This window comes from Oculina patagonica, chromosome 6, assembly GCF_052425735.1.
Source record: "Oculina patagonica isolate OP01 chromosome 6, crgOcupat, whole genome shotgun sequence".
NCBI classification, from domain to species: domain Eukaryota; kingdom Metazoa; phylum Cnidaria; class Anthozoa; order Scleractinia; family Oculinidae; genus Oculina; species Oculina patagonica.
In genome coordinates this window covers 3,094,547-3,119,768 of record NC_135763.1, presented here as the reverse complement: position 1 = coordinate 3,119,768, position 25,222 = coordinate 3,094,547, and the positions used below count along the sequence as shown (strand labels likewise).

Here is a 25,222-nt window from a genome sequence, read left to right as displayed (position 1 = left end):
CTTTGACGTTCGTTTTGTCCTGCATTTGTGTAGCTGGACGGCATCTGAGATTAGAAAAAAAATGTTGAGGCCAATCCGGAGCACGTTAACTTTCAGGCAAATGTTCACCTATAAATGGATGTTATATTTATTCCACAAAACTCATATGATAGTTGTTTTCCCTTGACAATCAGATCTCTAGTTATCAGAGGAAGCAATAGAAAATGCTTCAATTGAAACATTTCCTAATATTGACTAATTGTCAAGTGTCTTTAGTAAAACATTTACGCGCCCCTTGGATTACCTAGGAAGTCTTATTCTTACGTTACGTTCTCTACTTGACGGCGACTACTTTATTCTAACAGTCGTGCATCAATATGGAACTTGCGCAACTGTCGCTGTTTGGCGTTTTATAAAAAAGTAAAATACCCTAACCTTGGCCAACACTCTGATTCCTGCATGTCCCATGGCTATGTAAGGGAACAGTGATTTCCCTTTTGGGGTGCATTTTATAGCTATCTTTTCCTGAGTGATCTGTCTTCCATTTAACGAGAACACCACTGGAACCTGGTCATTTTCTGCCAATTCAAACTTCACTGTACAACCAATTACATCCCCTCTGTATGCCATGGCATCTAAAACATAATAAGCTGAGTACATTTCCTTCTGTAGAGTAGGTCAGGGTACGGTGGGGTAGTGTGGGATGGGATGGGTAGGGTATATTAGGGTACGGCAAGGGAAGGGAGAAGGGAATAATGCTGTTTGCAATATAAGCTTCGCTAAAATGAACAGTACTTATGGAAAGATTCATCACATTAAATTCACACAGGGGAGCTTCAAGAGGAGCAGATAAAGTAATAAATACGACACAAATGTAGCACCGTGAGAACGGTTCAGTTTTAATAAAAATCATGCAGTCCAAAACTACTGCACTTAAATTTCAGTTTCCCGATAATTTTTTTTGAATGGAGCTTTGCTCACAAGGTTTTAAGCCTATTTCTCTGACTGAAAAACACTCTCTGATAGATTTCCATCAGAATTATGTGATAAACGGTGCGAAAGTGAAACTCAATGAAATGCGCAGTTTGGTCGTCTATAAAGTAAGGCACAATATTGGAGAATTGGTCTGACTGTCTTTAATTAAAAAATCTCATTTTCTTGACTGATAGCAAATGGGACCCGTGTTTTGTCTAAGCGGCAAAATATGGCAGTTAAAAAAGGCAGCTTAACTTATGGATCGGAGTCGTCCTTCAATTACCGAACTGTAAGGGACTGGTCAATAAGTACCAGGGGGGGTGGGCCGGAGCAATTGGAAAAGTGATGGTTCCAAAATTTGTGACCCACCCCTTCCTCCTGGCTCAAAAGTGATTGACCCACCCCTGGTAGGGGGTTAAAAATTACATGACCCACCCCCTTTGCTAAAAAAAAATCAAGGAACCAATCTTTTCTTTATTATCCGTTAATTAAGGGTTGGAGGTTTTTGATTTGACATAAGTTTTTTAAGTGAAATTCCCTACATATAACACTCTGATTTTCGCTGATGGACACTGCTGTTCCATGTACGTCTTTTCCCGTTGCTTAACACAGCAAAGAAGAATGAATTTATCACTTCTTATACTAGTCTTTTGTAAGTTTTCACATATTTCTGTGTAAAGTCCATGGGAAAATTTAGACACAAACATGTGCGAAACCTGAAACAGTATGTAATATTATTTCATAAACAAATATTGAAGAGTTCATATTTTTACACAGAAATTGATAACAGAAACTACAACCACTGTCAATCATTCATATTTGCAAAGTGTTTGAGTTTACTGGTATTAAAAGACTTAAAGCCAGGCGTGAAACTATGCTGGTTGAAGAGAGACAGGTAAAACTGATGTTATGATCACAAACCATCTAGAGGTAGATTGTGCATTTTCCGAAACAAGGCTGTAATACCCGCCATTTCACACAACACTGGCTTCACTTAACCGACACGACAACGAAGACTAGGAATCTTTTTCACGGGAGTTGTTTTAACTCCCGCGAACGCCATCAACAAATAACGCCACTTGACACCTCTTAATATCTTCACGTGCCAGTGCATGCGATTACAGTGGGAGATGTTCACTGTGATTGGTTTAAATGTAATACGAGAAAAAGGATCAAAGTTCAACGAGAACGGTAAATCAAACCACTCTGCGCCAGAGGTTTTTTCTCGTGGCTTCGCCACTCGTAGCGACGGCCTTCGGCCGCCGAAGTATTCACCGCGCGCGAGAAAAAATCCTCTGGTACCCAGGGTACCAGTTTACACCACAGTGCTAAATATATCGGCCCATAAATATAAAATAAAGTTTTCTCTTATTAAAGTCTACTTTAGTTAACTTTTACAGACGTCTTATCCATAAAGTAAGATGCATCATATCTTTTATGGATTGGGAGAAAAAGGTTCTTACCTTCGTACTCCTTTCCATCCATGGAATTGACGAATATTTTGCCATCATCAATGTGGTATCCCACGGTCCCATCCTGCCATCCAGGCATGGCATGATTGCCATAATCCTCCCAAACAACACCCACACCTAATAACCGCCGCTCTCCTGTTTCTTGAATTAGAACCTATTTGAAGGGAGGGCAGAAATTATCATAGCGACTAGTAGAATGAAATTAGTTATTTAACTGTTACAAAACGTCAACGTCTAAGATTTTTCCACTTCCAACAGCAACAGTGTCAGCTTCAGTGTCAGTATCTTCATCTCTCGAGTCGGCGGAATCTTCTTCGTCGTTGTATACGTCATCAGTGGCAGCAGCAGTATAACCAATAACACCAACCTCAACACCACTACCACCAGCACCACCAGCAGCACTACCACTACCACCAATAATAACAACTACCACTACTACTATCACCACCAGCACTACCACAATCACTTCCACCACGACCACCACCATCACTACCATGACCACCAGCACCACCACCACTACTACCACGACAACAACGACCACCACCAACACTACTACTACCACGACAACCACCACCACCACCACCACTACTACTACTACGACAACCATCACCACCACCACCACTACTACCACTGTTACCACCACCACTACTACTACTACCACCAGCACCACCACCACAAGTACCACGACAACAACGACCACCACCCCCACCACTACCACTGCCAACACCACCACTACCACCACCACCTCTATTACTACCACTAGTCCCCTGTAGTGTTTACACACTACAGGGGACTTATCCCTGTGACTAGTCGCACGCTTATTTATTATGTACCTCAAAATGAGGAGATTCTGTAGAGAAAGGAAACAGATATCTTGCACCATGATAAGCATAGGGATCTTCTTTACATGTGGAACAGTACTCGCTGCCTTCACACATCAAAAGACATCCTTCGATTCTTATTCCTTGGCTTTGCCAGGCCTGAGCAGTAAAAATAAGCTTCTATTAGTGTAGCCAAAGTGTTCCAGGATGTAAGGGAAGTAAGACACACATCTAATCAATCAAGCACCAAAGCCGTTCTGGGAGAATATCTGCCCTATGTATACGAAGTTTCTTTCTTAATATAAGTGCGGTCAAAGTTGACCAGGTTCTTATTACTGCGCGTCAGTCAACGAAACATGAAAAACAAAGTGCATTGAAGTCTACCAATCACAACCGACAGACGCGACCTTTTTTGCCGGTTGAGGTGGGCCTTTGTTTTCTGGGAGGTCCGCTTATAGGTCCGGGACAAAACCCGGATCTTTGAAGAGATCCCTTATTATACTGAAATTTTTCGTGTTCAAACACAAGCAGACGCCTTTCGAGTGGGAAAGAATAGATTTTTTCCATGCTGTTTATTTTTCTTTTATGTTATGTTGATTGCTCTTCAGACCTCGTTTTGGAGTTCGAATTCTTTGTATTTTGTACATGCTGACGAGGCTTGCAGGGCAGATTAGCATGTACAGAAAAGAATATAACAAATGGTTGAAAACAGTCTATTTAGTGGGCAGCGAGGGAAGCCTGTTTACTCAGTCTATTTAAAGTCACATAATTATAACGAGGTGAGACAATTAATTATTTAAAGGTTCAATAAAAATGTTCTCACCTTTGGATCGGTAGAAAAGGCACCCGCATCAAACGCATGCGTGGTAAATGTTCTGTGAGCAATCTGATTTGCCATTTGTCGGTTTCTCTCAGTTTCTTGAAGAACATGGTCCATCTTTCTTTCATCTGAATTGCAAAGAAAATAAGTAGAGAAGTCTCACAAAGACTTTACACATAGAAATTCCATTAAAGTATTCTGAAAAGGGTTGTTAGCAAAATTCTGGAACTCGTTCAATATTCGCAAAATGAATTTTTATGTTCGAACCGTTTCCTTTAAATTTATTTGCTTAATGATCTTTTAATATTCTTGTTTTAATTCTTTCGCAAGTCCTCATGTTCTATATGCATTTCAAATTTACCGATTCTCTTGTCTTGTGGGTAAAGAGTTGTTATTTTCGATACAGTAGAAGAATAATTGGATTTCACTGTTTCTCAGCCCAATAAGCCACTACATTTGTATACATAACTAATAATTGCTACTTAATTATTTTTACCTGTGAGAGGAAATGAGTAGCCATACTTTGCAAAGTATGTCAATTGAAGATTTTCAACAACAGCGTCCAGCGATTGGTTCTTGCAGGAAAACGAAGAGGGAAATGAACTATTAATGCCAAATTAATGGTTTGAATTTTTTTTATTGTACGTATTTAAGATAGGTGTATGTTATATGAAAATAGTTTGTGTGTGTTATGGCTTATTCATGACTGTTTACATGAAGGTGTGTTGATTATCCATGTTGCTTCGCTTTAAAGGTGTTGTACATGCATACATGCATGCATGCAAATGCTCCTTACTTGCTTTGTTAACATACAGTATTAAACAACTGATTTGTCACCTTGAAAAGATGAAATATTCAGTCTTGATTGTTAACATATTCAAATAGCATGCTTGCTTTGATATTCAAATACAGAACTATCATTTCAGCGGATCATAGTGAGCACAAAGAAAGGGACAAAACTACGGGAAAAAAATCGACGGAAAAAGTCGAAACTTCGGGGAAAAATTCGACGAGGAGAAGTTGGAGAGAAAGCGAGGACCCCCCTGGGGAAAAAGTCTTACCATGCCAGTTCCGAACAGCTCTCTGAATGTTACCTCATGATTGGGCAGAAATCCTTGGTAATACCTTTGTATTATTCGGCCCAATCGGCGAACAGTAACTTTGGAGTCACTTTCGGCGGAACACAACACGTGAAAGTGACTCCAAAAAATACTGTTCGTTGATTAGGCAGAATAATACAAAGGTAATACGAAGGATTTTTCTGCCCAATCAGGAGGAAGCATTCAGAGAGCTGTTTGGAACTGGCGTGGTAAAACTCTTCCCAGGGACTCCTCTCTTTCGCTCCAACTTTTCTTCGTCAAATTTCCCCCCGCAGTTTCGACTTTCCCTTGCCGCCACTAACTGCCCCTGGGTCTCCGAGCATGTCACGGTCGTTGCAGTGCAGTACAAAGCTAGTAACGTACTGTTGTAAAATAATTTATTCTCAGAAGGCTGACGACAGTTTTCAGCACTTTCCAGCTCTTATACTCTGACGGGTAAGTGTTATGAATATTTATTAGTTACTGCTTACTAAAATGGTATCAAACAAATGCCTAATCACTGATCGATACTAGGCATGAATAGATTGTGCTAGTAAATTCAGGAAAAGTTGCTTCACAATTTACCCAAAAGTTGCTCTTAAGTTGCTCAAATATCAAAAAGTTGCCACCAAAATTTAGAAAAGTTGCTTGCTCTCTGGAGTGAATTTTGCGTTTTTTAGAAAATTGAAGCACTTGCAGGTTTACTAAGAGTTGCCACAGCGTCTATGGCAACCTCAATGTGGTCAATGTCTAAATTATGTCCATTTTCCTCGTCTGAAATTTCATCTGATTGCGATGCCATAAGTGACTCGCACTTCAGTTAATACCAAAATGGTCCAAGATAGCCGGCGGCAGGCTCTACGTTGCAGCGAATAACCGCTGGGTTTAAGCGCCCGTTAGATAGATAGCCGCTGTCTAGATTTCGTGGGCGTAAAGCAAGTGTTATTTCATTGTCATTTTATTGTATTTCCTATTGGATCGGTTTAAAAACCGAATTTGTTGCTGAAAGTATGCCAAGGAAGGCAAAAGTTGCCCTAGGTTGCTGGTACTACAAAAAGTTGCTCAAAATGCTAAATGTTGCTCAAAAGTTGCCTAGCACAATCTATTTATGCCTAATCGATACACAAATAGTGATTATTTTCTTGACGTCACTGGCTACCATAACAAAGATATGTAACCTGTTTAAAACATCCTTAAGTTTCGCTTTAAGATCCAACTTTTTGCAACGTTAAAAAGTATTTCCTCGGTGCGGTTCTAGATCCACCTTAAAATAACAATCAGCAATACAATGGTCAATCCACGCGTCCAGCCAGTCGGGAAGGAGCGCAGGCTCATTCCCCGAACATTCCCCCTTCACGGAGATCTCTTTTTACTCAACATTGGCATACTATACTTACCCGGTTCTTTCCCTTCCAAGTCTTGTTCTTCAGTGGGTGTACACATCCGGCCTTGCAACCAGTTTTACACATCCACCAAAGCCACCGAATGCAAAGAAATACATTTGATATCAGGTTAAGAGGCACCGGTATTGGGTGATAAGTACTGTATGTTTGGATCGTGATGGCTTTCTTGTACGACCATTCTTTCAGAGCATTGTCCTACAGACAAAAGAGAAGAAAATGTACAAAATTAGATGATTTTAGTCCTTTTAGATGGTCATTTTGTCTGGGTAAAGCAGGGCCGTAACCCGACCTTTGGCATAGACGAGGCAAGATCTTGATGGGATCGGAGATTCTAAGGGCAGGCCCTCCAGAAAATCTGAAAAACTAGACGCTCTGATACTCTTTCTTAATCATTTTTCATAAAGTATTTCTTGAGAAAAATCACTTTTGTTGAAATGGGGATTATTTTCCCAGCTAAACGTATAGTTTTGTTTTCAATTTTGGGTTTTGGGTTAAAATCAAGACGAGGCAAGTGCCTCGTCTTGCTTCTTGCTAGCTACGGCCCTGGGTGAAGGTGGCCTTATGTTGTTTGCAGCTAATGAGTTGAAACGTCAAATACTTGGGTCATTTGGCTTGAGTAAAAAACAGTATACTTTTTGTTGTATATTACATCACATAATAGGTACCTAACTGATTACATGTTTTAACTTTCTTATATGGAAGGAGTTATGATGTTCGTAGAAGATCGTCACTTTGAGAAATATTTCATTTTCGTGAAGGTCCCATTTAAAAACTTTAAAATTTTATCTTACTTGTTAGATTAACGATGAAGAACCATAAGTTATGTGATTATACCTCAACTCGTTGGTATGTGTTAGAGAGCAGTGCTATCATCATGTTGACGAGCAGAATGACTCCCATGACAAGGAAAGCTCCATACAGAAAGTGAACAAGTGTCACTGAAGGACTGTCAACTGAGTCCAAAGGATCCAGGTCTGCTATTCCCAGCAGAGACCAGCAGAGATGTTTTACCATCGACCACCAACTTTGAGCCAAGAAAAAGTATGTTAGAACTGAATCAGTATAAGAAAAAGGCAATGTCTTAATTTGCGCTTTATTAACAAAGTAAGCACGTTTTTTAACACCAAAAATCACCCCTTTTTAGACCAAAATTAAGCTTCTTTTACACCGAAATCACGCTTTTTTAAACACCAAAATTACCGCTTTTTTTTACTGTAGTCACGCTTCTTTTGCAAAGAAATCACGCTTTTTTTTACACAAAAATGACGCATTTTTATACCAAAATCACGCTTCTTTTACACCGTAATCACGCTTTTTACACCGAAATCACGCTCATGTTCACCGAATTCGCGCTGTTTTACACCGAAATCACGCTTTTTAACTCGGAAAATTCTGAGTTCTGGTGATGAGGGCCAATTTCACTCCTTCACTCCTTCCCTCGATTCTTATTTGAAAAATTAATTAATATCATGAATAGAATTAATTAATTACCCCTGTGAAGCGGGTAGGCAGGGTGGGTGCACATGACTGCGTCATTGATCTAATCAATTTGAACACGCTGCACAAAATCGCTTTGAACTCCCTTCTTCCTCGCCATTTTGCAACCAAAATTGACACAAACGAAAGCTGGATAATTTTTTAACACGCTCACCTGTCAGTGTTCTGAAAAGAAACGATTTTCCGACAAATTTTAGCTCCCTTTTAGCTGTTTTCCTCGGGTAAGCAATCACTTATAAACTAAAGCTCGGGTAGCCTGAATATTACATAGTCGTTTGAAACTTTAGCCGAAATGTTAAAGTGATTCTTTCATGTTTTGTTTTTCTTTTTACGGATGTTTTGAGCTGAGTGGAGTGACCTGAAGTGTGAAAAGTTCAACATGATTTGTTTTGGTAAATCTTTGTAAAAATTTGTGGTTTTTTATTATATAGCCGCGAGTGTTTTACTGGAAAATAGACCACTCGTAAAATTCATACGAAACCGCATCCGGGACTGTAGTGGCGTATTTCCCATATCCTCACTAGTGAGGATATCGATGACGTCATTTCCCGCCTTTGCATGGTTGTTTGTGCAAGGCTGCAAAACGCCGGTTGGAAATGGCGAGCTATCGAATCATTTGTGAAGTTCACTGAAGCCAAAATACAATGTTTTACTGAGGAGCAGGAAAATATGCTAACGCGAAGATGAAAACTTCAAATGACTTGAAATTATAAGAGCTTCTAGCCTGTGGAGACGAAGAGAGGGAAAATCAAGAAATTCCAGCTGCCGAACTGCAAGACTTCGCGATCAGAAATAAAAAAGGCGGTGAGTTTGAGTAGAAACAGATTCCAAAACGGCGAATTATATTATCAGTGACAGTGATGAAAGCTAATAAACAGTTTTACATTTACGTTATACATCTTTTGAAAGCTTCAGTTCGCGAAATTTTGCCTTTCAGATTTGCAATTTGCTCAATTGTTATAGAAGCCGTCACTCGTGGTTTTAACCCTTGATCAATAAAAATGTTTAAACTTTTACTTCATGCATGATTTTTGTCTATATAATAAAAAGAAAAAATCCACAGTGGCTTGAAGATATGAATTATATTTTCTCGTGGTAAAGGCAATATTTTACTTATTCGCTGCGCTCATTCGTAAAATAATGCTTTACCACTCGAAAATAAAATTCATATCTTCGCGCTGCCGTGTAATATCCTCTATATATTTTTGTTTCATAATTAATTTTCCGAGTTCAGTGGCTCATAGCCACTTTGATTTAGACTAAATCACGCTTCTTTAAAATCGCGCTTCTTTTACACCGAAATCACGCTTTTAACTTCGAAATCATGCTTTATCCGCAACAAAATCACACTTCTTTTACACTGAAATAAGGCTTTTTCACAACGAAATCGAGCTTTCTCATGCCTCTTTGACACTGATATCACACATCTTCACCTTTTTCACTGCAGTCACAATTTATGTACCTCGAAATTAAGTTGTTGTTTTTTTACACTGTAATCAAGTGTCATATGGACTAGTTTAGCTTTGTTATAACGAAATCACGGCTATTTTAAAGCAAAATAAAACACCTTTTTACGGGGAAGGGGGGAAGAGGAAGGGAGCGCCCGTTATGAAAGCCGTTTCATTTGCCAATCGGCTGTTGGTCTGGCTCAAAAACAGAACTTATGCGACTATAGTTCTTCACGTCAACCAATCAGAATGCAATGTGTCAGTGCTATCGTCCACAAAAATAAAACAGTCAATAATAAATAAAATAAAATAAATATATGTTTATAATGGCCATGCACTTAGCTTCATATCTCAACGAGATAGCTAGTTTACAGGCATGCCACTGAAACAGAGGAAACAAATATTTTTAAATAAACATAACAAGGTTAAAAATCCCAACTGGCAGGAGGCAGACCCGACGTTGGCTATATACAAAGCGTGGTCGAGGATTTGAACTCGGGACAACCGAGAAACAAATCCAGCTAGTGGCAAGGGTAGGTCTTGAACCGGGGACATCCAGATTACAACACCAGCGCCCTCAACCACTCGGCCACGCTTGCCTTTTATAGTAGGCATTCACAGCCAACTCCCTTATTAAATGCGCCTGCCAAGCAGGCTACTTTCAAGGGTTCAAATCCTGTCGGAAACATAATTTTTCAGGCTTCCTCAGTGCAAAGATATTTCTCTATCCCTTTCGCTTTAAGTGTTTTTTCCTTTTTAAGAGTAAGCTTGTGAAATACGCAAAAAAAGTTGATTTGAACTCACCAGGCTAGTCCAGATGTCTGACAAGCACTACTGAAATAGAAAACAGCAACAAAATAAGTAAGAAACCGAAGGGATTTTGTACTGTAGGTATTGCTATTAGTGCCTTACAATTTCTTTTTATTTTATCTTGTTCTTTCAATGCATCTCTTCAGTGTGCGATAATTTACTTTAAATAGCGTTTTTTGTTTTTTGTCGAAACTGTGCTATTAATTATAATTAATACCTCTACGTGTTTAGAAAATATTCCTAGAACACCAAGATAAAGATATCAACCAAATTCTTTAAAAAACAACAAATCATAGTCGTTTCTACCGTATTTTGAAAACACAAAATGCGAGAATTGAAACATTCGACCGGAATGTTGTAATTCATTTCGACCCTATGGCCAGAGACACTTGTCGACAGTTTTAGTACACTAGGTGGTAATTTATAACGAACCTGACCATTATTTAATTAGGTTTCTGTTAAAACTGCAATGTTTCTAAGCTTTTAAAAATTACTCAACATCTCCGTGATACTTCCCCTTTAAGCCTTTAGTTGACTTGGTAAATAGCCAATGGTCAGCCCCTTTATAGTCAGGATTCTTATCAAGTTTATGCTATATTTCCAATTTTGCTCTTTGCTGTATAGTCTTCTCCATCGCCCTCCGTTAGCAACAGTGCCATACACATCAACATATTAACGTATTTACAGACAAGTCTCTCAGGTGGACACCTCTATAAGGTCCCGTCCACACTGATCTGATAAAGTTGAAACCGGAGTTTCGCCTCGTAAATGTTTTCCGTCCATACTTATCCGAATAAATTTGAAAACTATACGCTAGATCGCACTCAACGTGGCAACGCACAAGCAGAGCTATTGTAAAGCTAATTAAGAGGCTGTCTCCCTGAAAACTACCCACTCAAATTCGCGTCAGAAATAATTTTGCTTGAAACTCTGGCAACTGAAAGACTGAAAGACGGTCTTCAAAGTGGAGAAAGGCTATCTTCAAAGTGAAGAAATCTGAAAACGCCGGCTAGGTGGTGAGGTGTGGAAGGCCAAAACGGAGCTTTTCGAAAACGCTGACGTCAAATAGTCATGTGACCTCTGACAAAAACAAAAGGTTCTTGACGTCAGCATTTTCGAAAAGCTCCGTTTTTACCTGTCACACTACACCACCTAGCCGGCGTTTTTAGATTTCTCCACTTTGAAACCGTTTTCAAAAAGCTCCGTTTTCAGTGACTGAAAACGCCGTTTAAGTGTGGACGGTTAGCCTTTCCGGAGGAAAAAAAGCTGCGTTTTCAAATTTATCCAGATTAGAGTGGACGGGGCCTAAGACGGACATGCCGTTTGCCTGGAATTGTGCTGTAACTAAACTCCCTATAAGACGGACACCTCTCTAAGTCGCCAGTTGGAGTCGATCCCAACGGTGTCCGCGGCTTTAAGAGAGCTGACCCGGCGTATTTTATTTATCATTTGTACTCACGATTTTTCGCCGCTGCTCTCTGGTACAAATGATCTTTCAGCCATGTACACCTTTGTGATGGCAATAGAAAAAGCCAGAATAGTTGCAAGAAACTGCCAAAATATTGTGGCCACGTCACCAATGATGTGAAACAGTGCGATTTGAATGGGACCAACTTCCTTTACTGTCTCCATCACGTGACCAAATGCTCTGAGGGTAAGGAACATGGTGTTGAGGCCGTACAGATAACCAGCTATGACGAGGGCTCTATTGTTGATAATCGATTCAGACTCAGTCCAAGTGGCAATCCTCAGCAGAAACGTCACCATATAGACCAGTTGGGTTAGAAGGTCCAAAATGTTCCATCGATCACTAGAAATAAATACATAAATAAATCAATAATAATAATAATAATAATAATAATAATAATAATAATAATAATAATAATAATTCTGTCTGGATTTGACAAAACTTCTAAACCCGAGAAATTTGAGGGGGGGGCAACGTCACCGACCCCGTGGGCAGCTAGCTGGGGCCCTGACCTAACAACCCTAGGGAGCCCTGGGTCAGCTGTTGAATTGCAATCCGGCTGGGAGGGTGGCTAAAGTCAGGTTTTTGGCCTGTTTTCTGCAAAGACTTTGCTTTGCAGTGTGGTCAGGACTGCTCCTGGCTTTTGATTTTTGGGGGGCTGGCTCAGAAGCCTTGAGACCTCTGAGAGCTCAGCTGAGACCGGGCATGGGAAGGCTTCCTAACAGTGCCCCTGGGCCCTCTGAAATCCACAGGGGGAAGGGAGGGGGAGGGCTAAGAGAGTTGCTGGCCCCTGGCATGGCAGTTCCTGGGGCCTTGTTTTCTTAAATCAGGACAGAATTATAAACAAACAAATAAATTAATTAATTAAGATAATCTTGTCCCGGTTTGTTTAAAAAGCAAAGGTTTTGTTTTTGATATATTTTGTTTATTTGACAGAAGAAACATTTCTGCAAGTTTTAAAAAGGTCAAATATAGGGTATATTTGATCGCTTTTTGACGTTTCTATGGCAACGAATGTTGACGTCTATTTGTTCGTTGGAAAAACCTACATAACATTGCTATTCCTCAGCATTTTTCGTGTATTGCGTAAGACGAGAATGTCTAAGCCATTATATGAACCACCTCAATTAAATTTTTTGCTATTAAAATCGATTTATTTGACATAACGTTAAAGTAATTACCAGTCCCGCCCGCCGTCGGCCATTTTGAAAGTAAACAACGGTCCATGTACCTGAGATATTTGTTACACATTTTGTGCACGTAATCGGACGCTTTTTTCACTTTTCTTTTCTTGTTTGTGATTTCCTGCTCCGTTTCTTCCTCACTTTCAGCACAGCGTTCGTACGTTGTTCCCTTCTGCTTAGTTTCGATCTCTCTATTTTGACCTCCAAGGAGCTGTTGAAATTCCATCAAAATTCTTCCCATGAAGAAGACGAAAATAGCCCACTCCAGACCGCTGAACGGAATGCTTGATGTCTCAAGGCAAAGAGCAAAGTGTAACGCAAGGAGGGCCAGGTAGCTCAGCGTATCACGAAGAAAAACAAAGTACGGAGTTTTGAAGTACTCCAGGTAGCTTTCTGAGAACAGACATCAAATGAATGGTGTTTTAAAACAGATAAACAGAAACAGAGATCATGTTTTAATTTTTTTTACGTTATACAGAACTGTATATTGTATGCCTGCTATAATTTTATTAACAACCGACGTTATTTTTAAACGCCTACCTTAAGCTTAGGAGAGCAACAAACCATCTTTTAAAAAAATAGTGCTTACCAAACAGATCCTTTCCTTGTAACTCTGTAGAAAAGACAAGAAGAACTTTAGCATTGCTATCTATCTTTTAGACTAATTTTGAGAAGTTCAACTCAAAAGATATCTTCATGGACATGAATGGAGGGGGCCATATTCTTTTTCTATACTGGTTCCTCCTGGGAATTCTTCTTCCCGCCATTTCCCCTATCACGCTATTCTATTCTCACGCAACCTCTCCCCCCCCAATCCCCGTCCTCTCTACAAGATAATAGGAAACCCGTCAATAATGGTATGATTATGTATAACAGTACCGTGTTGAAAAATAGTAGGAGTTGCATTGTGAACGCAGGATTGGAAGTCAAGTTCAAATCTCGTGGCGATATGCAGAATATACTGCACGAAACCAATGCAAAACTGAGCATAATCCACAGCAATTAAGCAGTGTTTTTAGCTTACCGTGCATAATTTTCCTTCCAACGTTTTTAGGATTTTCATATTCTCCAACATGGATGACGTCGCGTCCATCATTATTGATCCTCTCTAGTTCCCGGATGTTGATATGTGAGCCTATGCCAACTGGCACTAACTTGATTCCCATTTCCTTGACTTTTTTGACTTGTTCCTTTACAAGATCTTTTTTGTACCTCGGACATGTTTTGTGATCCGTAAAGAAAATCAAGGCCTGTCAGAAAAGGACAAAACTTATCTAAAGATAAGAGATTCTTTAGATTAGACGAATGGTAATGTAACAGTGAATAGAATCTCCATTTACACCAACAAAAAATGGTCATCAGTACTTAAACAAGGTTTAACAAAATCAAAATCAATAATAATAATGGATTGATGTGTGGAGAGAAAGAACTCAGAAAAAAATTCTGAGTTCACAGATAGGACTCGAACCCACGACCTTCCGTACACTAGTCAAAATCAACAACAGAAAACTGAAGATTAAATTTTACATAGGTTTCATTTAAGCTCTAGCTTGTGTTTATATTGTGCTAAATTTAAACTCGAGAAACATCAATTAGAAACTTCTATGGAGAAAACAATTTCAGACCCTGTTTAACTGAACAGCTATTGAACGCATTTTAGCTTTGCTGTGAATGGAGAGAAATAAATGAATAAATATCATTTACCTGTTTACCGTACTCTTTAAATAAAGTTGTTACTTACTCACTTACTTACCTACTGACTGATTGACTGACTGACTGACTTACTTATCCCCCCCCCACTTACTTACTTACCTACTTACATCTAAAAGGGATAACAAATAGTTTTTTTAGTGAATTATGCTAAATTCTAGTGCTATGATTTTTTTTCAAACAATATACTATATTTCGTAAAACACAGCCTACCAAAAAAAAAAACAGGATAACTTAGAATCTCGCAACGCGGCAAGCACATGCATTACCCACCTTTTCAGCACGTTGTCGATCTGAATTGCGTTCAAAAGCTTCACGCACTTTCTCGAGATCTTCATGAAGGGCAGGAATCTCCTCGGTGCCTCTTGTTAGTTGATCCACGGTCTCGGAGAGAGCTATTTCATCGGGGTGCTCTCTGTCAAAACTAATCTTCCCCAGAGATGAATCGTCACCGTGAATTAAGAGCTGATATTTTACTGGCTGGTTCTTGTATCTGTACATCACATACTTTGTGGAGTCTTTCATCAGTTCAAAGGCTTCTTTGGCAATCTCAGAAGTTGCGTTCATAACAAAGGCGATCTTTATTTCTGCAAGTAAAAGCGTAAATCTAAGTCCTTTTTGCAAGTAATAGCTTTTCTTGAAAACGAATAGAAAGTGCTTTACTTCGGTCATGCAATTTGCCTTCCGGGAAAAAAAGAAGTTTTGTTAGTACTTTTTGGCTTTTCGGAAATCGAATTGTGTAACACTGCTTCAAAATTTCTAACAAAAACTAAATTAAACTTGGAAATTTTGATTATTTGACTAAAACAGTACAAAAACGATAACTAGTCTTGCAGTTCTTGCTTTAAGAAAAAAATTGCTATCGTAAATAGATGTAAATCAACATTCTCACTTTGAAGGAAGTTCCAAAGAAAACTATATACTTTACTTGTATTGCTTCAGGAAGTAATTGTTATCGTAAAAATTCTTATTCCAAAGAAAGCACACTTGCTGTTCACTTGCTGAACAATACGTACCTCTGTTTAAGCGCCTTCTTTCGTTGATGCGATGCTTGATATAAAATACCGTGAAAAGGACTGGAAACAACACTATATCAAGCAAACACCAGAGGTTAAGGAGGAACCATTTCCATCGTAAATCCAACCAGGATGATCTCTTCATTCTTCCAAATGTACCCCACCACTTGTTGTTCATCAAGTTGTACATCACAGGATGAGCAAAGAACTACAAAAAATAAATTTGATAAATTTGATATTTTTCGATGATGGTGCGTCACTTCAATATGTCATCCCCCTTGGCCCCAGTTAGAGAAAAACTGCCGAGGTAAAATTTGAGTCAAGTCCAAAAACACAGTTGCTGTTTTCTATTACGTTTTGCCAAGAGAAAATTGCTTTATTACAATATTCGATCATTCGATCATAGCGGAAACAGTATCTGTAATTTTTAACTTTTGCTTTGTTGCTTTTGGGTCTCAGCAAGCATGCAAACTTCACTGGTACAACTGGCAACACTGCATATACCGAATGCAGCAATGCACGGCTAGTTATGCAAATATGAATTCATGTTTATAAGCTATTATAATTTTAAAAAAAATGTAATATTTGTTGCGAATTCCAACCAACAGGAGCCAGACTGAGAAAGGGCCTAAACAAACGCTATCGAGAAAGGGCTAATTCGGCACCACCGAGAACAAATCCAGCCAGTGGCAGGGTGGAGGGTGTAAACTAGGGACCTCTGGATAACAAGGCCATCGCCATAAATTATAAACCACTCCGCTACTAACTCATTCGCCTTTCAAGCGAACGAGGATTTTTCTCACTTTCTCGTAAAGTTTACACTTCTGTCTCGCAAACTCACGTCTAGCTTCTTTCAGTTACTCATTGGCTGGCAAATCGGTGCGGTTAAAATGATAGTTCACATGATTCCTCGTTTTGGACGAAGCTACAAACAAAAGTCACCTTCTTTTGCTCCAAAGAAATCCCAGCGTCTATGACGTCATCTAGAGAATCCCCAAATGCACGACGGTCCTCCGTGTGGGATTTTAAAGGATCAAGTAAACAAGTCGTGAACTCGTCAACTGAGTTGGCCAACATAGTAAACTCATCTTCGTCAGGTCCTTTCTTGTTTGCTAAACGGCGAAGTTCGAAGTTTACCTGCCAATAAATAATATTATAACCTTCTGGACTAAACACTAAATAACTCGATTTTTATTGGCTCAGAACATATTTACCTCGCCGCTTTGCGGCTCGATGAATATCCACCACTAGCCACCTCCACTTCGGTAAACAGTTGTTAAATACCGGGAGGAACTTCTAGGTAACACAGACAGCGGTGCTCACAGAAAATGCTTAAAAAGATAGTAGTATAGGAGTTGGGGGTACGAGATCATAAAAATTTTTATGATCTCATACATCCCCAACTCCTATACTACTCACAGCACTGGATTCAAAACTGGATTGCCAGCGGAGCGTTTCTTAGTATTTTTATAAGATAAAAATGCAAGAAACTTATGTTATAAAATATAATTTTATTATATTTTATGACCTTAATAAAACAACAACAACAACCTATGGATTCATGCTTGGAAAATATTCTTATACTATTTTTGTAAAATTATTTCTGCGTCCATCCCTAGATCAAATCTGAAAACCAAACTGAAAACCAAAACCTGAGATCCGAGCGAAGCAGATTTAGTTTTTTCGGCAGTGAGGCGAAGCCGAGCCGGGGATGGAAAAAACGGCCAAATCTAGGATTGCTTGGTGGGAAGAGAAGCTTTGCTTCGATGGCAATCCTCATTTATGGAATAAAGCCTGTAAAACCAAGCCTGAAAAACCAACCCTAACTCAACCCTAGGTTCAAAATAAAAAAAACTTCTTATACTGTTTTAAAAATTTTGGATACAGTGCGTTTAAAATGAAACCTTGATTCAACCCTGAAACCAACCTCGAAGCCAAACTGAAAACCAAAATTGAATCAAGTTTGAAAACCAAAATGAAAATACCAAGCCTTAAAAACCAACCCTTGCTAAACCCTTTAATCAAAATAAAAAAATCTCTTATACTCTTTTTCAAAATTTTGGATACAGTGCTTTTAAACAAGCCGAGTTTTTATGCTGTTGTTATTATCATGGTAAATCTCTTGTACTGAATATCTGTTGTGAATTATCTTCTAAAACGATTATGATTTTTGTTATTTTTGAATTCATTTTTTCTTTTTCAAGGTCGGATAATACACTGTTTAAATCATTGTAAATGTTACATAGGTATTTACTTGTTTTATTTTCTTCATTTAATAATTTTGTTAATGGCTTATAATGTCCATCTTGTTTTAGTTTTTTTTCTAAATATACTAAAGTGTCTAGATTTTCATATACCAAATCTCCGAGTTTTGATAATTCTTTTAATGTTACGATATACTTCAGTGTGTTTATTGCGTCATCAGACATATTTTTGAATGTATCTGCTTTGAAACATATTTTCTTTAAATTTTCCATGTTTATTTTCATGTTGGTCATTTATCTATATATATAGTGTATGTTTTTATTTTTATGCGTTTTTTCATGAATCTCTTATACTCTTTTTTAAAAATCTTGCATCTTAGTGCGTTTATAGTGGATGGGTCATTTCAACATTCAGTTATATCTATATTATCATCTCTTATACTAAAACTCTATTTTTGATGTTATAATGACCATATGCTAAACTGTTTATACCATCATCAAGTACATACCGTTTATCATCGAAACAACTAAGTGATATTTTATTAATCTCGTAGCTTCCAAGTTTATGGTTTATACTCCGAATAGTTTTCATAGTATGACGCATTTGTTTATTTTTAAATAGTGTCTGTTTATAATTTTCATGTTTTAATTCTTGTCTGATGACATTTTTCTTAATACCTTTAGCTGTTTTTTCTTGTTTGTTATTATTTTTAATGTAAGAATACATTTTACTTCGTAGGCCTATGAATTCACATATAGGCACTGATGAAGCCTCATCTTTGAATTTACCTATTACTTTTTTATTTGTTTTATTGAAAAAAGGAGAGTTTTCAGGATAATCGCTGTTATCGAATTTATTTTTATCACTCCAAAAATCTTGATATACATCTTCAGTCTCGATTTCATAGGTTAAGCTGTCAGTATCTGTGAATAAAAGCTTAGCTTTATCTCCATACTTCTTTTTAATATAATTGTAATGAAAATCATACATAAGAGTTTTGCTTAAATCTAATATGCACATACCAACGTAAGAAGGTCGATTGAGAGTTAGTGTTTCTTTAATTTTATGAACTGCTACTAAGTTTTCATTGAATATTTTACAACAGACATATGTTGGTTTTGAAGCAAGCTTTAATAATTTTTGTTTATCAGTCACTAACCGAACGTCAACTCTTTTCTTTAAATTTTCCATTGTTTTACCAAAGACTGAGTTGTTCATGAGCTTGAAAAAGTCTTTCTCGAAAGCATTTTTAGCATTTTTGCGTTTTTCTGTGTTATAATCGATGTATTGTTTTAACCATGGCGATTGATTGAATTCTAATGCTCTATGAACTTTTGTTAATTTTAAACCAAGATCTAAATATAGCTGTAGATTCCTGTAATGCAAAACATACTTTTCTTTGTTATTTAATGTTGGTATTAGCTTATTAACAAGGCCTGTTGATATATTGTATTTTTCAGCAATGTTTTTGCAATAATCTGATAGCATGTCTTTGGTTACTTTAACTTTTTCTGCTCCTAATGGATAGTCATTATGAAGGTTATGCAGTTCATTAGGATACTTTAAATCGACTTCTAAAATTAATCCCTCATTAGAATCTTCTTTATACTTAGCTAAGTTTGTTTCATTTATCTGTTTTTGTGTTAACCATTTAAATCCTCCTTTTGGTAAATATTGACTCATGGCAAATCCGTACAAATTATTAGAATCGAGGTACATTATATACTTTGAGGTTGAATTTTTATCATATTCATCCATGTATTTATTGTTTGCTTTACTATGTCTATTTGCTATGTAACTGATACCACCTCTCATACCCATTTCGATGAATTGATGCATGTCAATGTCAGTCATTAACTCTAATTCGATGCCCGTCATCTTCAGCATGCTGTCCCATGATAATGCTGGACTAGTAAAGTAATGACAAGGATCGAGTTTATAGTATTCAAGGCATGTTTTTCTAAAGCTTTCAAACACATCTGATAATAATAATACATCACTTTTAAGATATAAATCATGGTACTCACCCATATCATTAATCTTAAACATTTTCCACACATTTTTAACATGTTGATAGTCTTCATCACTGATATGCTCATTATTCAATATGCTGTAGAAGTCTTCCTTTTTGGGTAGTTTTTCATTAAATTTATCAAAGCTATCCATATAATCATAACAATATACACCTTTTCTTGACATGAGATTTAGCTTTTCACCTTTGAATATTTCAGAAGTATATTTTAGTGATTCTTTTGGTAGATTACTTACTAATTTATCAAGACTAGAACTCATAAACTGAAAACTATCTAAAAAGGTTAAATGATTACCAAGCATAAAAGCCATATACTTTTCCATATTATTTGGTATAGCATTGATATTCATCTCTTTGATCTCTCCTTTTTTATTTTTGTATGTATGGTTCTTAACAATAGCTCCAATCTCTTGCATTATAAAATGACTATCATAACTCCTTAGATTATGGAATATAACAGGTATTTTTATCTTATCCGATTCTATTCTCAGTTTAAGATTGCATTCTTGGTGTGCTGAACCTCTGTATTTACCAATGATATGGCAATGGTCTCTGACTCGTATATCATCATCAGTATATTGCTTATCACAAATATGACATGCTTTTGCATTTTTGAAATTCTCTTCATTGTCTTTAGTCATTTTCAATGGTTTGTTGAAGAATTTTTTCATTGTATTTTTACAGTATTTCACTTCTTCCAGCATAGCTTCCATGAATTTGTAAACAGCCTTTTCACCCCTATATATTTTTGTTTGTTTTGTGTATTTATCATCATAGCAACAGACAACCTTGTAACCATATCCACAGTCTGTATGCTTCTGGTATGCCTCTGTATATGATTTATCATCATTAGGCTTACAACCAGAGATCTTTTCGGTTATAGCTTCAAAATCAGCATATATGACGAATGGCACTTGTTGTTGTTTATGGAAGTTGTTAAATTTTAGTATGTTGTTATCCTTATTAGGCATCTTTACTGCTTGTTCTCCATTTACTTGAATGCAATTATCTTTGTGATCGTTTAATACTCTTTCCGAACTAAAGCACTGGAGACAATGCATGCAGAAATGCTTCTTATCTCGATGTTTTGTTTGTTTATACATGAATTTGTTGAAATTCTTAATTAGAACATAATGCTTATTTTCGTCTTTTGTTATCAATAATAAATTCATCTGATTATCAAATTTTTCTTTTGATACATAGATAGGATATAGTTGTTTGTCTTCATATCCAAATACATTAATATTGATTTCATTCTGCTTTTCGATCTTGTTATACTGCTTAGTGGTTGCCGGGAATTCAATCCCTTTATAATTTAGTTTATCTACATATTGCCGGTCAGATTTTTTAATCCTCTGGGGGTATTTATCTTGAGGATTTAAATGCCTGATATGGCACCATCTGAAGCATTCATTATCATCATTTTTCATATTAATCAATCCCTTAGCACTATTCCTTAGTTCTTGGGGTAGCTGAATATATGATGAGCCTTTTAACGGTTCATATTTCACAAGGTTGATATAATGACTGTCAACGGATTGAATAGTCCAACCTGAGCCTTCTGATATCCATTGAGCTACGAAATTTAATATCTGTTGTTTAGATGCTTGTAGTGATTCAACGATTTCCAGATTATTAATTATGGTCTGTGCTTTACTGTTGAAATAAGCGGTTTTATATATTACACTATCCCCAGACATTTTAGTGAATTTCACCTTGAGCGTTTCAACGAACTTAACACCTTTCATTGCTGATAGCTCTTTTATTATGTGATTTTCTACAGCTTTTCTTGTGTTTTGAAGCTGTAATAACGGGTCTTTATTATTTTTTATACCAATTTCAAAAGACTTTGTGTAGCCTTTCATAGCTTTAGCAACTTCCTCTATCTTTGTCCTTGGTAATGGTAGTGGGGCTTTTTTTATAGTCCGTGGCATGGGTTTAGGCTTGTAATCATCCCTAAATTCAGGAGGTGGTTGAATGACATTTTCCTCATAATCATCAATCATCTGTTTAACACTCTTACGAGGAGTTGGGATTGGTGGCCTAGGTTTGTAAACTCTTGGTTGGTTTGCTTTTAGTGATAATATCATTTTTATAAGATCGGTTTTCGATAGCTTAGCTAGATCTGATTCGTTCATATTATTAGATGAGATATTTCTATTTTCCATTTTTTATACTATATGAAATTAAATATTTCTTTAAGTGTAAATTAATTTTTTTATTTTTATAAGATCGGTTTTCGATAGCTTAGCTAGATCTGATTCGTTCATATTATTAGATAAGATAAGTTATTTTTATTTTCCATTGTGTATTGTTATTTTCAATTATTTCAAATCTATCAATGCTGTTATCATCTTCTATTGCTTTGAAAACAACATTTTTAAAATGTTTTTTTGACTTCAAATGTGTCCATTTAGCTGCAAGGCAACTATCGTAATTACATATATCACATTTCCATTGTTTATTTAACATATACTTAGTCTTTGAATTTTTGATAGCGTTTATTCTATCAGCGTCGTTATCATACTTTAAATTTCTTCCCATTTTCTCTTATTATACTATAAATGATATTTCTTTATATCTTTTACTATAAATATATTGTACGTTTAAAAATAACCAGTAATAAAATATTATTGGTTGTCATCAACAACAATAACAGTATAATATCAATACTGTGTAACCAGCCTTATAGCCTTCTTCAATATATGTTACATAACTTGTCTTTATATATGTGACTGTTATAGTGCGTTTAGATATAAACAGATAATTATTTTCTTTAATATATATATAGAATGACTGATATAACATTAAATATCAAACACCTTTTAGAATCTGATCAAAGCTCGAATGATATAGCCTTCATTAATAAAATGTATTGTATTCAGAGCATCCTTAAAACAAATATTTGTATTATTAAAATGCTATCTTCAGACCTGAATAGCAGATCTGAAATATCAAATGAAGACAAAAATCATGTACGTTTAAAGTGTATACCTGAAGACCAGAAAAGACGACGTGGAAGACCTCGTAAAGATCAACATTAAATAAATAATTATTCAGTTTACGGTTTTAGCCATAAGTTATAAATGATTAATGACTAAACCATTGACCGAAAAAACCTGCTGACGCGTCAGCAGGTATTTTAATCTGGTGTGATTTCTATTGACCAATCATATTTCAACAAATTTTACTCAAAAAGTTTACACAAAAGTTTACACAAAAGTTTACACAAAAGTTTACTCAAAAGTTTACTCAAAAAGTTTATTCTGAAATTTACTGCCAAACACAGCTGTTCCGTGAAGTTATGTGTGTTATATATATAATGGTTTGTAATTCTGAAATCCACGATGAATTAAAAATTTTAAAAGAACCTATATGCCCTTTCTGCGATCAACTATTGATAGAAGGTAACAAGGATGCTGAGCCATGCTGTAGTAAGCAGGATATGTCAAATCAAAACGGTATAAATGTTTGTATTAATTGCGGTTTGGTTCATGGTTCTATTTATTACAAAGAGTTCATTGATTTTTATGAAAATATGGATAAAATACGCCGAAAATCGGTATATCATCGGAAGTATCACGTTGAGAATGTTTTAAACGATTTATGTATTAAAAATAGGGTACAATTGACAAGTGATCAAAGGAATCGAATTTATAAAGTGTTTGATATTATCGAATCCGGCGCTATTCCTGTTGTAAACAAAGGTAGAAAAAGACTTATATCAACCAAATTCATAATTAAACAGCTTTTTTTGATGATGAATCTACCTTGTGAATTTATCAAAATTAGCAAAAGCAAGAAAACGTTAGCCTATTATCGATTGTATTGGAATGAGATTTTGTCATTAAATTTTGGCGAAATAAATCGGATCATCCAATAAATTTCTTATCATATTTTCGTAGGTACTTGTCGATTATTGGACAGGTATCCGTCACATAATCGTCAATGTTCTTCATTGAAATTATGACGCTAGACGGATTGTAATCACCGCATCTCATCGTGTTTTTAATTGAGTTGAGTAAATGCTGGTAGCTCTGATATGCATATGTACTATTTTGAATTTTTAAATCGAGATTTTGATGATGCATCCAGCCTTGTATTAAAAGCGCTATTGTACTAATTGCAACCAAACTAACACCTCCTGTAGCAATACTTGATGAAATGGAGCCGGATGCAAAGAGAATAGACAATGAATTCCCTAATAATTTCCATTTTTTGAAACGTTTAACAGCCTGCTTATAAGCCCAACATTTTCGATGATATGTTTGATAATAAGCTTTCAATTCTATAATTTGTTCTTCAGTCAGTTCGCTTGATATATGGTTCCATGTAAATATGCATTTTCGATGTTTAGTCATATATATTAGTTATATATGATTTTTTTGCTTTATCATTTTGTTATTTTACCATTGCGCTTGTTCTTTATTGTGTAATACAGCTTCCTTATGTTTTGAATTAATCTATCAATAGAATCAATAATATTGCTAACCAATTTCACTGTTTTCATATAAGTGAATTAGATAAAATCGTTGGAGTTAGATAATTTATTCAAAGAATACATCGTATGTTTTATCTAAAAATTGAATTTTATGATAGATGGGCCCATTTATCGGGTATGTATTTTTACTGAAACCGATTCTTTGTATATAGTAACCTGAAGAAATTTGAAGGCTAGATGCATTCAGCGTATACCCCGAGAAAATTTTATCGAGACTAATGCCGTTGTTACAAATACCGATTCTAAATTGATTACCTATTTTAGTATACCAGAGATTCAAATAAACCCCTATGTAAACATCTCTAATTTGCTCATAAGATACATCTAAATCATAATCGAGTGATAACTGATTAGACTCTAATTTCACCCATGGAAAATCAAAACTACTACCATTGTCGAAGTTTATTTTAATTCTTTTATTATCACCGGCTTTATAGTCATATTTAAGTGCCATATATATAGTCCATTCATCAGATTCAGTGACATTTTCATTTAAATTAATTTCGAAACCACTCATAAAGCCGTTTTTTGGATCAAAATCTTCTAACAATTTTGTGGTATTAAAGACAAGATTACTATTTAATCCAGACACTACAGCACCGTTACTATCTGCCATGATGAATTCAGATGGATCCGTTAGATCATAAAAATACTCGAAAATTTTATGGTAATAGCTGATGTTTCTTTTTTTAGCCATTTTTAATTCAAGATCAGACTTCAAATCGTCCCGAAAATTTTTTAACTGTTTATAATTAACAGCTTGATCATCAGTAGTACCTTCTGCAATACCATAAATAGCCTT

The 25,222-nt window shown here is 36.3% G+C and overlaps 1 protein-coding gene across 1 annotated transcript in view; it reads right to left on the bottom strand.

Moving 5' to 3' along the window:
- Window positions 1–25,222, bottom strand: part of LOC144656152 (uncharacterized) — a 39,597-nt gene that overhangs the window by 1,617 nt on the left and 12,758 nt on the right. Inside the window, exons 4-19 of the mRNA XM_078516382.1 lie at window positions 16,625–16,819; window positions 15,683–15,890; window positions 14,940–15,253; window positions 13,981–14,206; window positions 13,546–13,569; window positions 13,004–13,349; window positions 11,764–12,114; window positions 10,299–10,328; window positions 7,384–7,573; window positions 6,544–6,744; window positions 4,564–4,642; window positions 4,071–4,195; window positions 3,260–3,406; window positions 2,418–2,580; window positions 415–614; window positions 1–44 (exon numbers count right to left, since the gene is read on the bottom strand). The exon at window positions 1–44 is cut by the window's left edge and continues 1,617 nt beyond it. Coding sequence (XP_078372508.1) covers window positions 1–44; window positions 415–614; window positions 2,418–2,580; window positions 3,260–3,406; window positions 4,071–4,195; window positions 4,564–4,642; window positions 6,544–6,744; window positions 7,384–7,573; window positions 10,299–10,328; window positions 11,764–12,114; window positions 13,004–13,349; window positions 13,546–13,569; window positions 13,981–14,206; window positions 14,940–15,253; window positions 15,683–15,890; window positions 16,625–16,819 — 2,843 coding nt within the window. The remainder of the gene's footprint in view (window positions 45–414; window positions 615–2,417; window positions 2,581–3,259; window positions 3,407–4,070; window positions 4,196–4,563; window positions 4,643–6,543; window positions 6,745–7,383; window positions 7,574–10,298; window positions 10,329–11,763; window positions 12,115–13,003; window positions 13,350–13,545; window positions 13,570–13,980; window positions 14,207–14,939; window positions 15,254–15,682; window positions 15,891–16,624; window positions 16,820–25,222) is intronic.